General features: G+C 41.2%; 2 protein-coding genes across 5 annotated transcripts in view; one reads left to right on the top strand and one right to left on the bottom strand.

Annotated features, from left to right (window-relative positions):
* Positions 1–528: 528 nt before the first annotated feature.
* On the bottom strand, positions 529–4,142 carry chchd7 (coiled-coil-helix-coiled-coil-helix domain containing 7). Of its 3 annotated transcripts, none has more exons than XM_033019752.1 (4): positions 4,042–4,142; positions 1,313–1,526; positions 1,106–1,204; positions 529–729 (listed from the first exon to the last, which is right to left on the bottom strand). In XM_033019752.1, exons 2-4 carry the CDS (start codon positions 1,364–1,366, stop codon positions 625–627), a joined length of 258 nt encoding a protein of 85 aa, XP_032875643.1. In that variant the 5' UTR covers positions 1,367–1,526; positions 4,042–4,142; the 3' UTR covers positions 529–624. The 3 variants fall into 3 exon arrangements, with proteins under 3 accessions (XP_032875643.1, XP_032875644.1, XP_032875645.1); XM_033019753.1 differs by having other exon boundaries at positions 4,061–4,125; XM_033019754.1 differs by lacking the exon at positions 4,042–4,142 and adding an exon at positions 1,682–1,702.
* A 139-nt stretch (positions 4,143–4,281) lies between these two features.
* The window catches only part of plag1 (PLAG1 zinc finger), a 57,839-nt gene continuing 42,201 nt past the window's right edge, over positions 4,282–19,919 (top strand). Inside the window, exon 1 of one of the 2 annotated variants that reach the window (XM_033019750.1) lies at positions 4,282–4,451. The gene's annotated coding sequence lies outside the window, so the exon portion shown is untranslated. The remainder of the gene's footprint in view (positions 4,452–19,919) is intronic. The other variant, XM_033019749.1, reaches the window with a different exon arrangement.

The raw sequence follows: 19,919 nt of genomic DNA, 5'->3' as shown, positions 1-19,919 counted from the left end.
ATAAAAATAAAATTTTATTCAATGTTTTCGAATTTCAGCGACGTTAACTTTGCTGAGATTTGACAACCAGTTTTACCAAGAACACAGACATTATGCCCAGCAAGCCCAATAAATGACACAATGCCACGTATTACGTAAAGAGCTTCGTCATGGAAGATTGGCCTCAAGCAGACAACTGCCTATCCACAACTGGTAAATTTGCATTTACTACGCAAGTCAGCTGAAAGTACAGCAAAATCTGGCATTTGTATATCAATAGTGACGTGATCTATGTTGGCAAAATAAAGACAGACCTTAGATAAAATAAAAATGGTAGCCTGCAGCATCTTCCTGTCATGCTTAAATGTAATCCCGTTAAATTTATGGCATTGTATTTTTAAAGTAATACACTTCAACAATCCTTTTGCTCCTACAACTCATGCTTGACAGTACAGGATTTAGGATACTATTTTCTGAGAACTGCATATATTTTATCAACACTATTTTGTGCTCCTTTATTGGGTTATTTTAAATGATCTATCTGCGATACTTTGGTAAAAACTTTATTCAGATATAAAATTACATTTTCAATATTATTTCAGTTTACATTCAATTCACATTATTACTTTTTAAGAAGGAGTTTAATCAGTAGGGCTTCTCCTGGTATTCTTCTAAAATCTTTCTTCTTTCATTGGCAGTTGGCATTTCAGGTCTAACACCATTACTTCTTCTTTGCACCATGATGTTATTCTTCAAAAAGGGAGACAAAAAAATTCCAAGTAAATAATAATTTCCACAACCTTTATTAAAGATACCACAAACTGAAGTAACAGATGTATTCCTCGAACAATATTTAGGAGGAAAAGTTGCAAGTTATAATTTATGGATTCATAATTTATTATTAAAGTGATGGATTGAGATCATGTGGCAATATTTTGTAAGTCCTGAATCAACTCCAGCAAAAGATCCTAATAAAATGGATATGTTACAGGAAAGAGTTTCCAAGATAGCTAACTTCATTAGAAATCCAGGCTGTTGCAATACCATACTGAAACCAGCCAAATTTGTAGCTGATGTTCATTTAGTTCAGTCTTTTGATTGGAGTTAGATCTTCAGTTCAACTTACCCAAAATTTCCTACACATTTTATATCTCAGAAAGTAATAGCTGCACATATCTTTGTTGTAGTTATTTGCTTCTAGGCACTTCCTGGAGGCATCGGTTTCCTTTAAATAAAAAGTTAATAATTTTTATTAACACTATTTAATGTCTGTGACATCTGTTAACAAACCTGGTAAAATAAAATGACTGTTAGGATTTACCAATTCTCCTACCTCAATACATGGGTTAATATCTTCATCTCTTAACCTTCGCACATTTCCAGGCATTCTGAAATATATTTTGATCGATAAAGGTTGCAATGCAATTGATCAATCTTCCAGCGTTGAGTGATTTATTTTTAGGATTCCTCATTAGAGGAAAATTCGGTCGGGAAACATTCTCTAAATTTCATGAAAAGTACAAAATATTCAGGTGGTCAAGCAGCATCTGAGGAGAAAAACAGAGAATCCTTGAGAGAGGGAGAGGTTGAAGATCAGCTGTGTTATAAACCGCAGAGAATACAAAGAGGAATGGAGAGAATATAGAGCATGTCTTGAAAGAATGGAAATCAATAGACAAAAAGACACAAAAGGGGATGGTACCTGATGAAAGAGAATAGTGAATGTGAACTATCTTGTCAGGGGGACAAGTAAACAGAAAAAAGTATTCATATTGCTTTATTCTTGTCATGCAATCAGTCAAATCATAACATACATGAATACGTCATTACACAAATACAACAGGTGGTGCAAAGACAAAAAATATCAGAGTGCATAATATATTGTTTCAGCAGTTACAGAAATAGTCCAGATAAAAAAAGTGGAAGGGCTGCAATGAAGTAGATTGAGATATTGGGATTACATCCTATGTTGATATTATTCAGTTGGCTGATAATAGCAGGAAAGAAGTATTCTGAAACAGGTGAAACGTGCTTTAAGCTTTTGTATCTTCTGCCCAATGGGAAAGGGTAGAGGAGGGAATGACCGGGATGAAAACGATCCTTGATTATGTTGGTTGCTTTCTCACGGCAGCGTGATTTAGATGGAGCTGATTAGAGGTGGGGGGTGGTGGTGGAAGGCTGGTTTGTGTGATGGACTGGGTTACATCCACAACTTTCTGCAACCCTCCTGTAGTAGCCATTTAGCTTAACTGAGTATGTTATAACTATAACCAGTTACATTTAAATGTTATCTGCCTGCAGGGGTGGAAAACCCGGGGGAGCCAGAGGGGACACGTCCCCCCCCCATGTTTTTGTCATCCGGATTTTAAAATCTCCGCTTTCCACGAGACAGTGGAGGTGGGACTGCTGATCGAGGGCGCCAATTGGTCGAGACGTCGGTCAGCAGGCAATGGGGGCGGGACATGATGATTCATCGCGATGATTGGAGGGAGGAGTGGGACTGAGGATAGAGTGCGGTGATTGGAGGGGGGAGACGCGGCACAGACCTGCGCCTCATCCGCAGGCAGGATCGATCCCGGCTGGCTCACCGGCGTTGCCCCGTCCCCACCCGAGTGCCCCCCCCACGGGTGGCCAGAGAGGTCGGGAGTCAGACGCGAGCTGTACCACCAGGCCCACAGCCAGCGCAGAGAAGCAGCGCTGGTGTCCCGTCAGTCCAGTCAGGGCTTGTAGGTTAACCCGGCGAGACAGGCAGAGTTGAGCTGCATTTAGCGCTAGATTGAGCCTCCGAGGCCTCGCGCATGTGTGTGAATGTGCGCATGCGCGCGTGGCCGCCAAAAAATTGTGGCCCCCGTCCCCTCCATATTTTGATAGCGAGTTCCGTGCCTGTCTGCCTGTAATTATGTGGGTGGGATTTATTTCGAAGTTAGAGACGTGTTTGCGGCTGGGGTTCTTAGTGCACACGCCCTCGTAGCTTGGTTTAGTTTGAAGAAGCATGGGGGAGAGGTACAGCTTTCCACCATGCATGAGTTTGACTACGAGTAAGATCAAAATGTACTTAAACAAGAGGAAGTTTGGATGAATATCTTACTGTTTTTACTACAATAAAGAAACTATTAATTAAGAGACTGGTCTGAAGATTTATCTTTCGACAGCATTGAATGTCTCGTGGAGAGCTCATGAATGCTTTTCAATTATCTCTTAAACCCTTGTCTTCAATCATAATGGCTAGTAAAGATTCCTTGAACAATATAATAATCTGTCACTACACCTCACACCACCTTTGACAGGCTCCTACAATCAGTCAAATCTTCCCATCCCCAACCCTTTCCATAAAGATCGCTCACTCTACAACTTCTTGGTTCCTCATCCCTCCCAAGTTAATCCGCACACTCACCAGGCACTTTTCCTTGCAACTACAGGAGAAGTAACACCTATTCCTACATTTCTACCATCTAGGGACTTAAACTGGCCTTCTGGGTACATTGGCAAGACTCAGCATAGACCAAGTAACCATCCACCAAGGCCCATTGGAGCTCAAGTTGCTAAACTTCCCATTCCAACCTTTCTGTCCTTGGCCTTCTCCATTGCCACACCAAACTGAAGGAGCATCTCATATTCCACTTGGGTAATCTACAGCCTAATGGGATGAATACTGAATTCTCCAATTTTGAGTTATACACCCCCCAAACCCCTTTTCTCCCTTTGTCAGTTGCTACCAACTACCAATTACATCCGCTCATCTATATCTACCTTTCATTTGCCATGCTTTTCCCCATCTGCACCGCTTTCTTCACCTTCCTCCATCAGTCTGAAAGGTCCTGACCCAAAACATCTGCCCATTTTCCTCTCCCCATCAGTGTTCCCACTCAGTCTACGTTATTGCCTACTCACTCTCCATTGCTCATGACCTTCACCTCCCAATGTATTCCTACTTCCTATCCTTCTGTCATTGCTGCACGCCTGCATATTCCCCCCGTTGCAGCTTTTTATCTCCACTCTACCCCTTCCCCCTCTCTCATTTCTGCAGGTACCCCTCCTTTTGTCCTCATAGCTCACACTTACCCTCAGTCGCTCCTCTCACCTCCAACACCAGGACACATCAACCGGCGACGTCACGGGCAGCCGAGCGCGCTCAAATACAGGCAGAACCTAACCTGCTGGCGGAATCCTTGGGATTGACGTTGATGGGCGGGCGGGCGGGCCAATGAACCGCGGGGGTCGTGGGAGTACGTCACTACAAGCCCCGCCCCCCATACCCGGTTAACCCAATAAAAAAGGGATGAGGGGGCGGGATGTCCGCCATCAAGTTAGGTTGAGGCGCAGCGCGTATACAATGGCCGCTGGAAGGAGGCTAAAGCAAACAATTTTTAGGCCCGCGGTGAAACAAAAATATGAGAAAAAAATTAAAAAAAATTCGTAACATTGTCTAAAGCCGGAAAAAATAACGGGAAAGTGATGTTGAGTGTTCCGCGGTAAGTTTCAGTTGAATTTTGCCAGGTGTTGTCCCCGTTTTGAAATAGTTTATCTGGGTTATTTAAATCATGTTGTGAGAGGGGAGAAAGTTTGTGCCCCCGTTTGTACCTCAGAGGGAGGGAGGGAGCGAAGCAACGGCTGCAGAGTCAGGAGAAACAACTTGTGCGACTGATCCCAGCTCATCGCCGCTGCCGGGAGATAACCTCCTGCCTCTAGCACTTTATTCGTCCTCAGCCCGGCTCCGGCTGGAAGTGGAGCTGAATGTGTCTTATTTTTGTGTTGTTGTTGTGCGTTCAACGACAGCGCTGAGCAGGGAGAGAAAAAACTTGGAGCCATCTCTTCTGACAAAAGCTGCAACACGACTTGAAAGAATTAACTTCCTAATGGATTCTTAATTTAAAAAAATATATAGTTTTCTCTTTCCTGAGAAAAAAAATTGCACTTTTCCAACTCTTTCTCTTACTCCTCTTACCCGCCTCCTCCCCTTCAAGTTTCTGATGACTTTTGGAATAAACGAAAGGAAATGTTAATTTGAGTTATAATTAAGTTGTTAACTAAATGTTGAACTACAAACTTTATTACGTTCGCGAGGTCCCTTTCAAGTTTCTGTGCATTTTAAATCTACACTATGGAGGTGAAGTGAGCAGATTTGCACAAACATGCAACCAAGGTGTTGAGGGGGAGGGTAGGAAAGCATTTGTAGTTGTTTGTTATTACTTATGAGCTTTTACAATATTAGTTAAAATAATCTCTTAGAAAACGGCTCTTAAAACGGCTCTTTGGATGACGTTTCGAGGGCACATCGAGCTCGGGGAATAATGGAAACTCGATTTCTCTCAACTTTGTGGTGTGTATTTAAAACAATTAAGTAATGGTCTGTTTTCCTCAAAAGTCAGAAATCTACCAGAATAAACCAGAAGTTTCACAAAAGCGAGTTTCGTTTAAACTGACTGTGCAATTTCGATTTTGTGCAAACATTTTTATTTGGAAAATAATAATTTCAATTTATTCTCTGCCATTTAATTGCGCAGTACACAAAATAATTCGACACTGAATGAGAGGAGGTATTAATATGATGGAGAATGAGAGGAGAAAACGAAGCGAAATGCATAAATTAACATCTTTACGTCAACATGCTGGTAAACATTTGCAAGTCGGTCTGATTGATTGGTTCCTCTGCCCAGAAAGAGAGACTGGTGTTTGTTTCTGTTAAATTATAGCATTTGCTACTTTTTTGGTTTGAATTCGCTGACGCAAATTGTGCATTTTTCTGCACATGAGAAGCAGTTGCTGCATTTCTGACATGTTTCAGACCGGGGGGAGCAGGGTGTGTGTGTGTGCTTGTCAAGAAGACAACGTGTGTCAATGAAAACTACTTTGAACTCGAAAAGACGGTAGACCCGTTTCATTCAATTACTGTAAATCTGTAAACGAGAAACCTACAGCACTCTTTATTTTTGTTGTCATGTTGTATTGTGATTATTATTCTAATTATGTGAACGTAAAGCACGTCAGCGCCATTGAAAAGCCGCTGTTCTTACTGCTTCTGCAGCCATTGGTATCATGACCAAAAGGATGGACTAATACGTTGACAATTTCAAAAATAAATATTAATTGTATATATAGTTGTCTCTTTTTAGTTCGACTTGTGTTATTCGGTTGTTCACCGATGTATAACAGGGTGATGAAGTGACTCATGACAGCAATTTAACACTGCTTTTATACAATCTAGTTTTATTAAGTTTGATCGAATCATTGTAGATTGCATGGAAATTACACAATTGTTTCAATATAACTCTGAAACTATTGTTTTCTTGACGTAAGAATGGGGAAATTAAAAACCTGATTTTAAGTTTGAAAGTATGCATTTACAAATTTATTAATCTAGGTTAGAAAGTTCAAGTTGTCATAAAGCCTGGGATTTTCTTTCTAGAATAATTGAACGCCAAAGTGTGTAACATCAGATTAAGTCCAGATTGAAGTACTATACATAGTTTGTTTGTCTGTGCTTTTGAAGCCACAGGAGGGTGTGAAAGAAGTTACATTAGGCTAATCCCAAACTGTTAATGAACAGGTATCAAGAAAGATCAAGCATCTCTGAAGTTTTTTTAAATATAATCTACTGAGATATGATGGTGATAAGAGGTGTTCAAAATTCTAAAGGGACTTGATAAATTAACTATAGAACAGACTGTAGAGAAATCCAAAACTAGAGATTGCAGATGAAGAATTCATAAAAATCTGGAATGTGCTGCCATAAAATGGTTAATCCAAATGTAGCTCAAAACTACATTGGGGTATGAGGGGGTTGAAGAAATATCTTGGAGATCTGGAACGCTACTAATGCTTTGAATGTTTGGGTGAAGTAACAATGTGCGTTATAACTTAAAGTAAAAGCATTTTGTATTTCTCTGGGTTTAAATCAAAATGGAAATTTATATTATCGAAAGAATATGCTTGTTTTTAAAACAATTGTTGAAACCATTAGGAAACTAGGTTTTATCACTTAATATTTGCAATAAAATATTAAAAATTAGTAACACTTTTTGGAAGCTGCAATCATCGGGTAGATTTTCCGATGTGAAATTTGAAACTGGAACTTTTATGAAAGTACACCACAAAATGACCATATGACAGATTTTCTCTTGGCTTATGATTCACGGAATTAAATGCAAAGTCCCACTTCCTGGTGAAGGTGTTAGTAAGTGTCCTATTCATAACTTTTGGAAACTGAATAATTGTGTTTTCACTTTTGTGGTGACATTTTTATTTAAATTTGGTTGAATATTATCGGTTATTTTAATTGATCAACATGAATCAAGCAGCACCTTGAAGTCCGAGTTGTTTAAATTAATGTATTGAGAATTTTTTTAATGTAAAGGGTTTCTATTAGCAGATTTTTGGTGTTGAATGTCACTTCTGATATACAAAACCTACTTTTGTGTTTACTTTGTAAATAGTTCAAGAACTCAAGATACCGTTCAGTTAATTTTTGCACGTTGCTTATTTTAATATTTTTGGTTTGAAATCTTAGCTGTAATATTTCTCTTGCTCTCTCCAAGAATGAGATAGCTATCAAATGTTTTTGCATGGATGTATTTAAGTGAAAACTGATTTATTGGAGCGATATTTAAAATCATTTTAATTTCAGCAATTGATTTCAGCTTTCTATTAGCTTCACACTTTGAGTTTACTGTATTGCTGTATGGGTGTATTCGGAGAATCTAATCTTTGATTTAGACCTGGATGTATAAATAAAATATTTGTACAAATGTGCTTTCATTGGGTTATGAAGAAAGCCAGAGAAGGCCCTCTATAAACCATGTTAACTGCATGAAATACAATACTCTTGACTCATTTTAAAATTTCATGTACAAGTGCTTCACACCATAATTTGTGGCGTTTGAGTATATACATTTTGAGCACTAAATTTTAATAAACTTCACACTTTGAAGAGTAATTAGCACAGTTAACGGAACCTGAGAAATAATGCCTATTCAGAAGTTTGATTATTGTAACTGCACATCAGTGTTCTACAGCATAGGGATAGGATCTTCAGTTTGCCTTGTCCATGTTGACCAAGTTGACATATTGGACTAGTTTCATTTGGCTCATAATCCTCAGAACCCTTCCTGTCCATATTTGTAAAAATGTCTTGCAAGTTGAAATCTCATCCATTTCTATAGCTTCCTATGGTAGCTCACTGCAGATACGGTCTGCTCTGAGTGGGAAAAGTTGTCCCTGAAGTCGCTCTTGAATCTCTTCCCCCTCGCCTTAAATCTATGCCCTTTAGTTTTTTAATCCTTTACACTTTGGGGGGAAAAGTCTGAGTGCTCAGTTTATTCATGCTCTTTGGATCTTGCACACCTCAATAAGGCTCTTATGCTCTAAAGAAAAGTAAGTCCCAGCCTATACAACTTCTGCCTATAACTCAAACCTGTAAGGCCAGTTAATATCCTGGTGAATCTCTTTTGCACCCTTTCCAACTAATGACCTTTCAATTGCTGCGCGATCAGAACTGCACGCGCTGCTCAAAGTGTGATCTCGCCAACTTGTAAAGCTACATCACGACTTCACAACTTTTGTATTCCATACCCTTGCCTATGAAGGCAAGCTTGCAATAGAATACATTTTTCTATTTTCAGATTGAGGTTTTCCATGTGAAAATTGTTCATAAATATTAGCAGTTTCACAGTTAGTATTTGTTTACATTCATTGGGTAACCTTGCAACTTTAGTGGTAACTTTGGATCAATTAATATGGCAAGAAAAGTCTGTAAATTGTAATTCAATTGGTGGCATGATGTTTAATGCTGAAAGTTGTTTATTTTCATTTGTGTCAGTGTTATTTGGATACTTTGATTTTAGAAATGCATTTACAATGTATAGCTCTTAACCAATTTTTTTACAGAAGTAAGTTTATTCTGCATTTAAATTTGCAGCTAATGCACATATGACTTGGAACACTTATCAGATTTGCATCTCTTGGTTGAGATTTATAGACCTATTTAAAAAATAAAATAAAAATCAGATAAAAGATTAATCTCTTTCAAAATAAAAACATTGAAGTGCATTTTTGAAATACTGTTTCTTTGCCATCATGCTATGTATTTGTAAAACATATTTTCATTCCAGATTGTGCTGGAAATATTTGTATGCTGTCATATTTTGACACCTTAATTGTTAACTTCTATGCTGAGAAGTTAGAATATTAAAAATACATTTTTAGTGTCTTATTTCATTTTAGAATTTATTTCTACTTTTAGGCATAATAAATACGAAATCCTTGATGGAATTAAAACTTCGATGTCTATTAACTTACAAGATTTGGGCACAAAGATTTTGTTTAAAAAAAATAAAAATAATAATAAGATTTAAATGAATGTTACAAATTTGACTAGGAAAAGGACTTTGAAGTAAAGAGTATTATCTGAATATTGAGATTCGAACAACTTAAACCAATGCTTGTAGTCAATATTTAATGTTTTGGTTTGCAGTTTAATTTGCCCTACCCACTTTGGTTTAAATGTGTACAAACGAATCTTTTAAATATTATATCAAGTGTAATTAAGATGTTAAGTATAAAGGGCCATCAATTTGAGAAACTTTAAATTCTCACTTTTGGGTCTCAATTCTGAGGATAATTTTGTTTTAATTATTTGTTTTAAATCTATCACCAAATGTTGTATGCTAATGTACTGAAGGTCCCCTTTTCTCCATATGTTTGGGAATAATATAACTAATCTTCATCAATTTTAATGCAAATTTGGAGTTTAAATCTACCAGCAGTTTTGGGGATATTCTTGTTCTGAGGTGTGGCAGGAATACAACCCAATATTTGATACATAAAAATCACCTTTTAAAGAATCAGTCCTTTAGTTTGATTTTCAGAACTCATTACTCTATGTGAATACTTCCAGCTAATGTTATTGAAGCTTTTTCTGAAATTGGTTTGAATGGTGATTTTGTTGACGAGGTAATAGTTGTTTGTCAACTCTTTAAAAATACAACACAATAGTAATTCATTTTTTTACAAAAGATTAATCTGCAGTTTTGTTTTAAAGTTACTATTTTAATTGAACCAAGCATTCATTACCACAAATAATGAGCAGTTCGTTTTGCCCAACTTGATAACAAATATCAGCTCAATTTTCTGAATTGGCAATGAAGTGTACATTTATTTTAAATCTCCCACACATTCAGAAATCTTTGGAGGACATCTGCAAAACAAAATGTGTTCTAAAATGTATAGTTTGTGTTGTATTTTAGGTTTGACTATTTGGAGCTCACAGCTATCAGCAATACTTCATTTGTTTTAAACGATGATTTGACGTAATGATTTGCTCCAATTTAGAGCAGGGAAGCATTTTTCATGGCACTATGAGGGTAAATTTTAATTTGTTTATCAGGATGTATAATTTCTAGATGTAACTAATTTCTAGATGTAACTAATAAAAACACTAAATATTGAAATTCAAAACAACCCTCATCAATAAAATATTTGGTAGCAAATTCACTATCCTAATGAACAGCTATAATGCATAAGAATAAAATGCTTCTGCTGTGAAATCCATTGATACTGAAGTGTAATGTTTCTTTATAATTTTCAATTTATAATTTTTCTCTACAAAAGCTTTTGTACAAAAGCTAAATTTGTTTTGTTTATTAATGTATTATTTCAAATCCCAAAAAAATGTAAATTACTAATGTGGGTAATGAAAGGTTTGAATAGCCTTCTCTACTATAGCAGTGTACTTGTAATCAACCAAGCTGGAATGTAATTAGCAACTATCCAATTAATTATTGGATTCCTAAAATATTTTGAGAACTCAAATAGTACCTTTGCAGATCATCTGCTAATCAAATTTGATATCAACAGTGTACAACGTTTTATCATAACAAACCTTTTGTACCACAACTTTGAAATTTGCAGAAATAAATGTTGCAAATCTGTTATTTTGAGGGAATCAATCTATTTAAAATGGAGCACAAAAATGGCCATTTGACTAATTCTTAATAATTGATGGTTAACTAACAAATCCATTTATTCTAACATTATCTAAAAATAAAATACACAAATTGAAAAATTAAGAATTTGCTTTTTGAGGTCTGTTGAACAAATGACAATTCAATGTTATATTTGCGTAAATGTATGCTTTTAATGTGCTGTGGTTTTTTTGGTAAAATTCTAACATTCTTTAAAGAACCAAATGCAATTTTATTTGAGCTGTTTACATTTTTTATATATAATTAGGATTAAACAATTTATAATTAAATTATTTGCTTTAAAGTAAATTTGAAGGCTAACTGATGATATTTAAAATGTGTAAAATTGGTAGCTAAATGGAACGGAGGAAAGTATGGAACAAATTGGTAAAAAATAATATGGGCCAAAGATTTGTTAGCACATTGTTTATCTTTGGTGAAATGAACCTGAAATGCTGAATCTTAGAACTTTTGGTTATTCCATATTTAGGAATACTGCACTAACCTTTCATCTCTATCCTTCTAGTTATTGTAGCAATAGGGAAGAGTGCAATATTTGTATTTTAAGGGGGATTGAGGTATGAACCTAGAACCATGATTGGAGGGGGAAGGTGGTTGGTGTTGGTGGAGAAGGGGCCGAAACTAGTGGTTTTGGGTGAAACTGGTGATTTGTCTCGAAGACAAAACTTGAAGGTCTTTTGAAACATAAGTATTTTGATAACATGGTTATGGGGGATGTTTCTATTTTTTGGATGATTAAAACAAAGATATATTCACTAAATTCATTCGGGAATACTACTCTGACTTGCCACCAAATCATTTTGGGATTAAGGAAGGGGGCAAGAACATGTATCAAAGTAACTAGTGAATTGGATTAAATGAAGCGCTACTGGAGGTTTATGTGAAGCATAATGAGCGCCATGGACCTCTTGGTCCAAATGGATTTCTACACTATACTGACTGCAAAACTGTTCTATGTACCATTCAAATTAACTCTTGCTTTTCTTGTGCCTTTTTATAATTCATTAAAGATTATATTTGATTGTACTTAAATAGATTAACTTAAATAGATTAATCTATTTGAAACCTTGTTTTCCAATTCATAATTTAGTTATAGTATCTTGTTAGAATCGACAACCATAATTTATCCGCTGGTATTAGCTTAAATTAATCTATAACTAACTACAAATGACACACAATATTTGTATACTTCATGTTACATTATATGTTGAGAATATACTGCTTTTTTCCCCCCTAAGTCCACGTCCCGAATTTTGGATTTTGCAGCAGCTTCAACGTGTTGCCTCATTATCTATACTTGAGGTAATAAAACTAGGAGGCACATTCCCTTTGACTTTAATATTTTGAGCTATTCACAAATGTTGAATGTATTGTATGTAATAGCTTGTTACTTGTAAATGTTTGTATATAATTTTCAGTCCAACATGCAGAATTGTGATTAGATATTAAAATCTTCTCTTTGGGACAGTTTGAAGACTACATGTAATGCTCATTTAAGTTTTCTGAACATCTATCTATCTATTATTATATAAAACTGTGTGCCTGCCGGCGTCCGGCTGCCGGCTGCCTTTCTTCCTTTGATTCCTTGCTACGCCGAAACCAGACGCAGAATCGCCGAGATCTTTTCCATTTCGGTAGAGATTTCACTTTTCTTTCTAAGTATCCACTCCTGATTACATTTCGTCGTGTTTATGTACACATTTTTAATCAAATCCTTCTCCCCCCCCAATATTTAAAAAAAAATAACTGGCATCTCACCCATAGAAGCAGCCCCAGCCCCAGCCTCTGGTGAACGTTCCATCGTGTGATGTCACAATGCCCGATGCTCACAGATGTCCAATCGGAATGGAACCATTTACATATGCCTTTGCAGGAGCCCCAGCCCATGGTGAACGTTCCATTGTGTGATGTCAAAATGCCCAATGTTCACATATGTCCAATCGGAATGGATCCATTTACATATGCCTTTGCAGGAGCCCCAGCACCTGGTGAACGTTCCATCGTGTGATGTCACAATGCCCAATGCTCAAAGATATTCTTGCCATAGAGGGAGTACAGAGAAGGTTCACCAGACTGATTCCTGGGATGTCAGGACTTTCATATGAATAAAGACTGGATAGACTCGGCTTGTACTCGCTAGATTTTAGAAGATTGAGGGGGTATCTTATAGAAACTTACAAAATTCTTAAGCGGTTGGACAGGCTAGATGCAGGAAGATTGTTCCAGATGTTGGGGAAGTCCAGAACAAGGGGTCAGTTTAAGGATAAGGGGTAAATCTTTATGACCGAGATGAGAAAAAACATTTTTCACACAGAGTGGTGAATCTCTGGAATTCACTGGCACAGAAGGTAGTTGAGGCCAGTTCATTGGCTATATTTAAGAGGGAGTTAGATGTGGCCCTTGTAGGCTAAAGGGATCAGGGGGTATGGAGAGAAGGCAGGTACAGGATACTGAGTTGGATGATCAGCCATGATCATATTGAATGGTTGTGCAGCCTCGAAGGGCCGAATGGCCTACTCCTGCACTTAATTTCTATGTTTCTATGTTTCCCTCTCCTCACCCCTCTCCCTCTCCCACCCATCCCTCTCTCCCCCACCCCCCTTCCCTCTCTACCCCACCCCCTTCCCTCTCTCCATCCGCCCCCTTCCTCCTCCCCCTCTGTCCCTCTTCCATCACTCCCCCTACCCCTCTCCTCCCTCCCCACTCTTCCACCTCTCCCCCCTTCCCCCTCCACTCTCCCTCCCCACTCTTTCCCCTCTCTCCCCCCCCCCCCTCTCCCCCTCCCCCCCCTCCCCCACATCTCTCTCCCCGTCCCCCTCTCTCACCCCCTACTCCGCTCTCCTTTCCCTCCCAAATCTGTCCCGTTTCCTCCTCCTCTCCCTTCTTCTCATCCCCCTCCCCCCACCTGTGTGTTTGGGGGGTGGTTAATGTGAGTGTGATGCCGCAGCCCCTTCCCCTCCCAAACGCCGTTGGGGATACAGACCCAACTGGTCTGCACTTGGTCTAGTTATTATATAAAACTGTGTGCCTGCCGGTGTCCGTCCGTCCGGCTGCCTTTCTTCCTTTGATTCCTTGCTACGCCGAAACCAGACGCAGAATCGCCGACATCTTTTCCATTTCGGTAGAGATTTCACTTTTCTTTCTAAGTATCCGCTCCTCATTACATTTCGTCGTGTTTATGTACACATTTTTAATCAAATCCTTCTCTCTCCCCCCCCCTCCCCAATATTTCAAAAATAAACTGGCTTCTCACCCATAGAAGCAGCCCAGCCCCAGCCCCTGGTGAACGTTCCATCGTGTGATGTCACAATGCCCGATGTTCACATATGTCCAATCGGAATGGAATCATTTACATATGCCTTTGCAGGAGCCCCAGCACCTGGTGAACGTTCCATTGTGTGATGTCACAATGCCCAATGTTCACATATGTCCAATCGGAATGGATTCATTTACATATGCCTTTGCAGGAGCCCCAGCACCTGGTGAACGTTCCATCGTGTGATGTCACAATGCCCAATGCTCAATGACATTCTTGCCATAGAAGGAGTACATAGAAGGTTCACCAGAGTGATTCCAGGGTTGTCAGGACTTTCATATGAAGAAAGTGGATAGACTCGGCTTGTACTCGCTAGATTTTAAAAGATTGAGGGGGGATCTTATAGAAACGTACAAAATTCTTAAGGGGTGGGACAGGCTAGATTCAGGAAGATTGTTCCAGATGTTGGGGAAGTCCAGAACAAGGGGTCACAGTTTAAGTATAAGGGGGAAATCCTTTAGGACCGAGATGAAAAAAACATTTTTCAGACAGAGAGTGGTGAATCTCTCGAATTCGCTGCCACAGAAGGTAGTTGAGGCCAGTTCATTGGCTATATTTAAGAGGGAGTTAGATGTGGCCCTTGTGGCTAAAGGGATCAGGGGGTATGGAGAGAAGGTAGGTACAGGATACTGAGTTGGATGATCAGCCATGATCATATTGAATGGTGGTGCAGGCTCGAAGGGCTGAATGGCCTACTCCTGCACTTAATTTCTATGTTTCCCTCTCCTCACCCCTCTCCCTCTCCCACCCCTCCTCTCTCCCCCACCCCCCCCTTCCCTCCTACCCCACCCCCTTCCCTCCTCTCCCCCGGCCCCTTCCCCCTAACCCTCTGTTCCCTCTTCCACCACTCCCCCTAACCCCTCCCTCCCCACTCTGCCACTTCTCTCCCCTTACCCCACCCTCTCTCCCTCACCCACCCCTCTCTCTTCCCCTCCCTTCCCCTTTCTCCCCACACGCCTTCCCCTACCCCTCTGTCCCTCTTCCACCACTCCCGCCTCCCTCTCCCACTCTAGCTACCCCTCTACCCTCCCTCCCTCCCCCTACTTCCACTTCTCTCCCCTTCTCGTCCTCCCCCCTCCCCTCTCCTCCACCCCTCTCCCTCTCCCCATCACTCTCTCCCCCACCCCCTTCCTCTCTTACCCCACCCCTTCCTCTCTCCCCCCACCCCCTTCCCCATATCCCTCTGTCCCTCTTCCATCACTCCCCCTACCACTCTCCTCCTCCCTCCCCACTCAACCACTTCTCTCCCCCCTTCCCCCTCCACTCTCCCTCCCCATTCTTTCCCCTCTCCCCCCACCCCTCCCTCCCCATCCCCCCCCACATCTCTCTCCCCATCCCCCTCTCTCACCCCCTACCCCGCTCTCCTTCCCTCCCAAATCTGTCCCGTTTCCTCCTCCTCCACTCCCCTCCCTCCCCTCTTCTCCCCCCCCCCCCCTCCCCCCACCTGTGTGTTTGGTGGGAGGTTAATGTGAGTGTTTCCGCACCCCCCCCCTCCCGCAAACGCCGTTGGGGAAACAGACCCAACGGGTCTGCACTTGGTCTAGTTAATATATAAAACTGTGTGCCTGCCCGCGTCCGTTCGTCCGGCTGCCGGCCGCCTTTCTTCCTTTGATTCCTTGCAACTCCGAAACCAGACGCAGAATCGCAGAGATCTTTTCCATTTCGGTAGAGATTTCACTTTTCTTTCAAAGTATCCACTCCTGATTACATTTTGTCGTGTTTATGTACACATTTTTAACCAAATCCTTCTTCCCGCCCGCCCCCCCCCCCCCCCCCCCACCCAATATTTCAAAAATAAACTGGCTTCTCACCCATAGAAGCAGCCCCAGCCCCTGGTGAACGTTCCATCGTGTGATGTCACAATGCCCGATGCTCACAGATGTCCAATCGGAATGGATCCATTTACATATGCCTTTGCAGGTGCCCCAGCCCATGGTGAACGTTCCATTGTGTGATGTCACAATGCCCAATGTTCACAGATGTCCAATCGGAATGGATCCATTTACATATGCCTTTGCAGGAGCCCCAGCCCCTGGTGAACGTTCCATCGTGTGATGTCACAATACCCAATGCTCAAAGACATTCTTGCCATAGAGGGAGTACAGAGAAGGTTCACCAGACTGATTACTGGGATGTCAGTACTTTCATATGAATAAAGACTGGATAGAATGATTACATTTCGTCGTGTTTATGTACACATTTTTAATCAAATCCTTCTCACACCTCCCCCCGCCCCCCCCCCCCCCAATATTTCAAAAATAACTGGCTTCTCACACATAGAAGCAGCCCCTGGTGAACGTTCTATCGTGTGATGTCACAATGCCCAATGCTCAAAGACATTCTTGCCATAGAGGGAGTACAGAGAAGGTTCACCAGACTGATTTCTGGGATGTCAGGACTTTCATATGAATAAAGACTGGATAGACTCGGCTTGTACTCGCTAGATTTTAGAAGATTGAGGGGGTATCTTATAGAAACTTACAAAATTCTTAAGGGGTTGGACAGGCTAGATGCAGGAAGATTGTTCCAGATGTTGGGGAAGTCCAGAACAAGGGGTCACAGTTTAAGGATAAGGGGTAAATCTTTTATGACCGAGATGAGAAAAACATTTTTCACACAGAGTGGTGAATCTCTGGAATTCACTGGCACAGAAGGTAGTTGAGGCCAGTTCATTGGCTATATTTAAGAGGGAGTTAGATGTGGCCCTTGTGGCTAAAGGGATCAGGGGGTATGGAGAGAAGGCAGGTACAGGATACTGAGTTGGATGATCAGCCATGATCATATTGAATGGTTGTGCAGCTTCGAAGGGCCGAATGGCCTACTCCTGCACTTAATTTCTATGTTTCCCTCTCCTCGCCCCGCTCCCTCTCCCACCCATCCCTCTCTCCCCACCCCCCTTCCCTCTCTACCCCACCCCCTTCCCTCTCTCCACCCGCCCCCTTCCTCCTACCCCTCTGTCCCTCTTCCATCACTCCCCCTACCCCTCTCCTCCTCCCTCCCCACTCTTCCACCTCTTCCCCTTCCCCCTCCACTCTCCCTCCCCACTCTTTCCCCTCTCTCCCCCCACCCCTCTCCCCCTCCCTCCCTCCCTCCTCCCCATCCCCCACATCTCTCCCCCCATCCCCCTCTCTCACCCCCTACTCCGCTCTCCTTTCCCTCCCAAATCTGTCCCGTTTCCTCCTCCTCCTCTCCCCTCTTCTCATCCCCCTCCCCCCACCTGTGTGTTTGGGGGGTGGTTAATGTGAGTGTGATGCCGCAGCCCCCCCCCCCCCCCACACAAACGCCGTTGGGGAAACAGACCCAACGGGTCTGCACTTGGTCTAGTTTTCAATAAAACACATACTAAATAAAATACTATTCTTGTTTCCTCTCCCAAAAAACAGATTTTGTAATTTATAAAGTTCATGTCAATAGTGGTGAGCTCTTGAAAATCATTCTAAGCGACAGTTGATCACAGTCCCTTTGCTGTAGTTTTTGGTATGAAGGTTTCCAATCCAGAATGTCTTTATTTATATCTCTCCACAGATAGTATCAGCAAAGAATATTTTAATTTTTACTCATTGTTCATATTGATAATATGCAGATGTTTTGAGGCAGAATTTGGTATGATCAAATGTTTTCAATAGTTTAGAACACTTTAGTGAACATAAGATTAGCTGCCATTGTGTCCATAATGTAATCATTTCCAAATTAAGTGGATCTTATCGTGTGTTTTAAATTCTAGACTGAATGCTAGAAAGAAGCTTAATTTTAGGTATGCTAAATGTCCCTTTCCTAGATTCTATTTCCATGTGTTAAACTGTCTAAAATTAAATGAAGTCAACACTGCAGTTATTGTAATCTTGAGCAAAAGCAAACTACAAGAAGAATTCAGCAGACCAGTATCTGTGGTGGGAAATGGATAGGCAATAATTATAGGGTGGGTTGAGGAAATTAGTGTCGGGTTCTTGAAAATCATTCTAAGCAACAGTTGATCATAGTCCCTCTGCAGTAGTTTTTGGTATGAAGGTTTCCAATCCAGAATGTCTTTATTTGTATCTCTCCACAGATAGTACCTGACCAGCTAGATTTCTCCAGCAGTCTTTTAAGATTATAAGTGAAATCTGCTGCATTTTCATTGACCACTGTATTTAAACTATTGCACATACATTGCCTTTCTGGACACAAGTTAGCTTTATTTCAATATATCGACCTCCATGCTTTATTTAAGCCAATTATCTTTGTCCCAAGCCTACTCCTCCCCTATCGGAGGAGGAGCCATCTTGAGGAACGGCTGCTAGCCAGCAGCCGCCCGTTTTAATTCGCTTTTTTTATAGTTTTTAATGAGTCCTGTTTTTCGATCGTAGGGGATATGGACTTTTTAATGTGGGGGGTAGGTGTCAACTCTACTTCTAGGTCCCTACCTGGTCGGTGAGGCAGCTTTTTCTCCGGGCTGCCCGTCGACCCGTCCTCGTGGCCTACCAGCGGGCTTGGAGCGCCGTTTCCTGGCGGGGACCGCCCAGCACCTCGGCCTCGGTGGCGGCACAGCGCTGGAGCACTTTCGTGGAGCGGAGCGGGCGATGCCTTGCCTGGGTCGACGTGCTGGAGCTCCGGTGAGCTGAGACCGCCGTGTTCAACACCTCCGGGCTGCGGGTCTGCGGAGCGGGCGGCGCCGACTTCATCATCGGGAGCCTGGGAGCTCCAAACCGGCGCGGCCTTGTCGGCTTCGGAAGCCGCGGTCTCCAACTTGAAAGCGGCCGTTCCAGGTGTCCCAGCCGCTGAGAGGACTCTCCCGACGCCGGGGCAAGATCACCCGGTGAGAATGGCCAGGAACATCGGGCTTCCGTAGAGGCAATTGCGGTGGCCTCAATAGGCCTGACTTTGGGGTGGGGACTGGACATTGTGCCTTCCCCCACAGTGGTATCCACTGTGGGGGGATGATTTTTTTTGTCTGTAATGTAATCCTGTTAGTCTTTGTCCAAGATGGCTGCCATGGAGGGAGAGTGGACGCTAGCGCGCTTTGGCTGCCGCTGCTCTCTCTTCACATTGTGTTTTTGATTTTCTGTTTTTGGACTGAATTCTGTTTTTAGTTTGTGTCTCTGTGATGTCTTTATTATTTATCTTACTCTGATTATATGTTTATATTCCTGTTAATCTATGTAAGGTGTCCTTGAGATGTCTGAAAGGCGCCCAACAAATAAAATTTATTATTATTATTACTGAAGCATTTGGTTTGATTCATTGATGCGTTTTAACTTTTGGAAAGACACTCACCAGATATGGTTTTTCAAGACCCTGTCACTTTTTTTCCTATCACCCTACTGAACATACTAGCTTTAATGTTTATTAATTGTACAACTTTGCATGTCTCAATTGGTGATTATTTTATGTGTTTGCAACGATTAAAGATAGCTGCACTTGTCATCTCTGCTTTTAAAACTATATTGTCGACAGTTTGATTTCAAATACATCTGCAAGATCACTATTCAGGTCAACTGTCCAACCTGAGATGGCAAAGAACTGTTGGATTGTGTGTAATAGGAATAGAGTTGTAACAATAATTCCTGATGTTTCATTGACCTTGGGTAGATTCAACTTGTACAGTTCAACTCTCAATCTAGAGGTTTTAGATACTCAACATTTACCAAACTATGTCGGATGCTACA

Source organism: Amblyraja radiata, chromosome 4 (genome assembly GCF_010909765.2).
Source record: "Amblyraja radiata isolate CabotCenter1 chromosome 4, sAmbRad1.1.pri, whole genome shotgun sequence".
Taxonomy (NCBI): domain Eukaryota; kingdom Metazoa; phylum Chordata; class Chondrichthyes; order Rajiformes; family Rajidae; genus Amblyraja; species Amblyraja radiata.
This window is presented reverse-complemented; position numbering and strand designations above follow the sequence as displayed.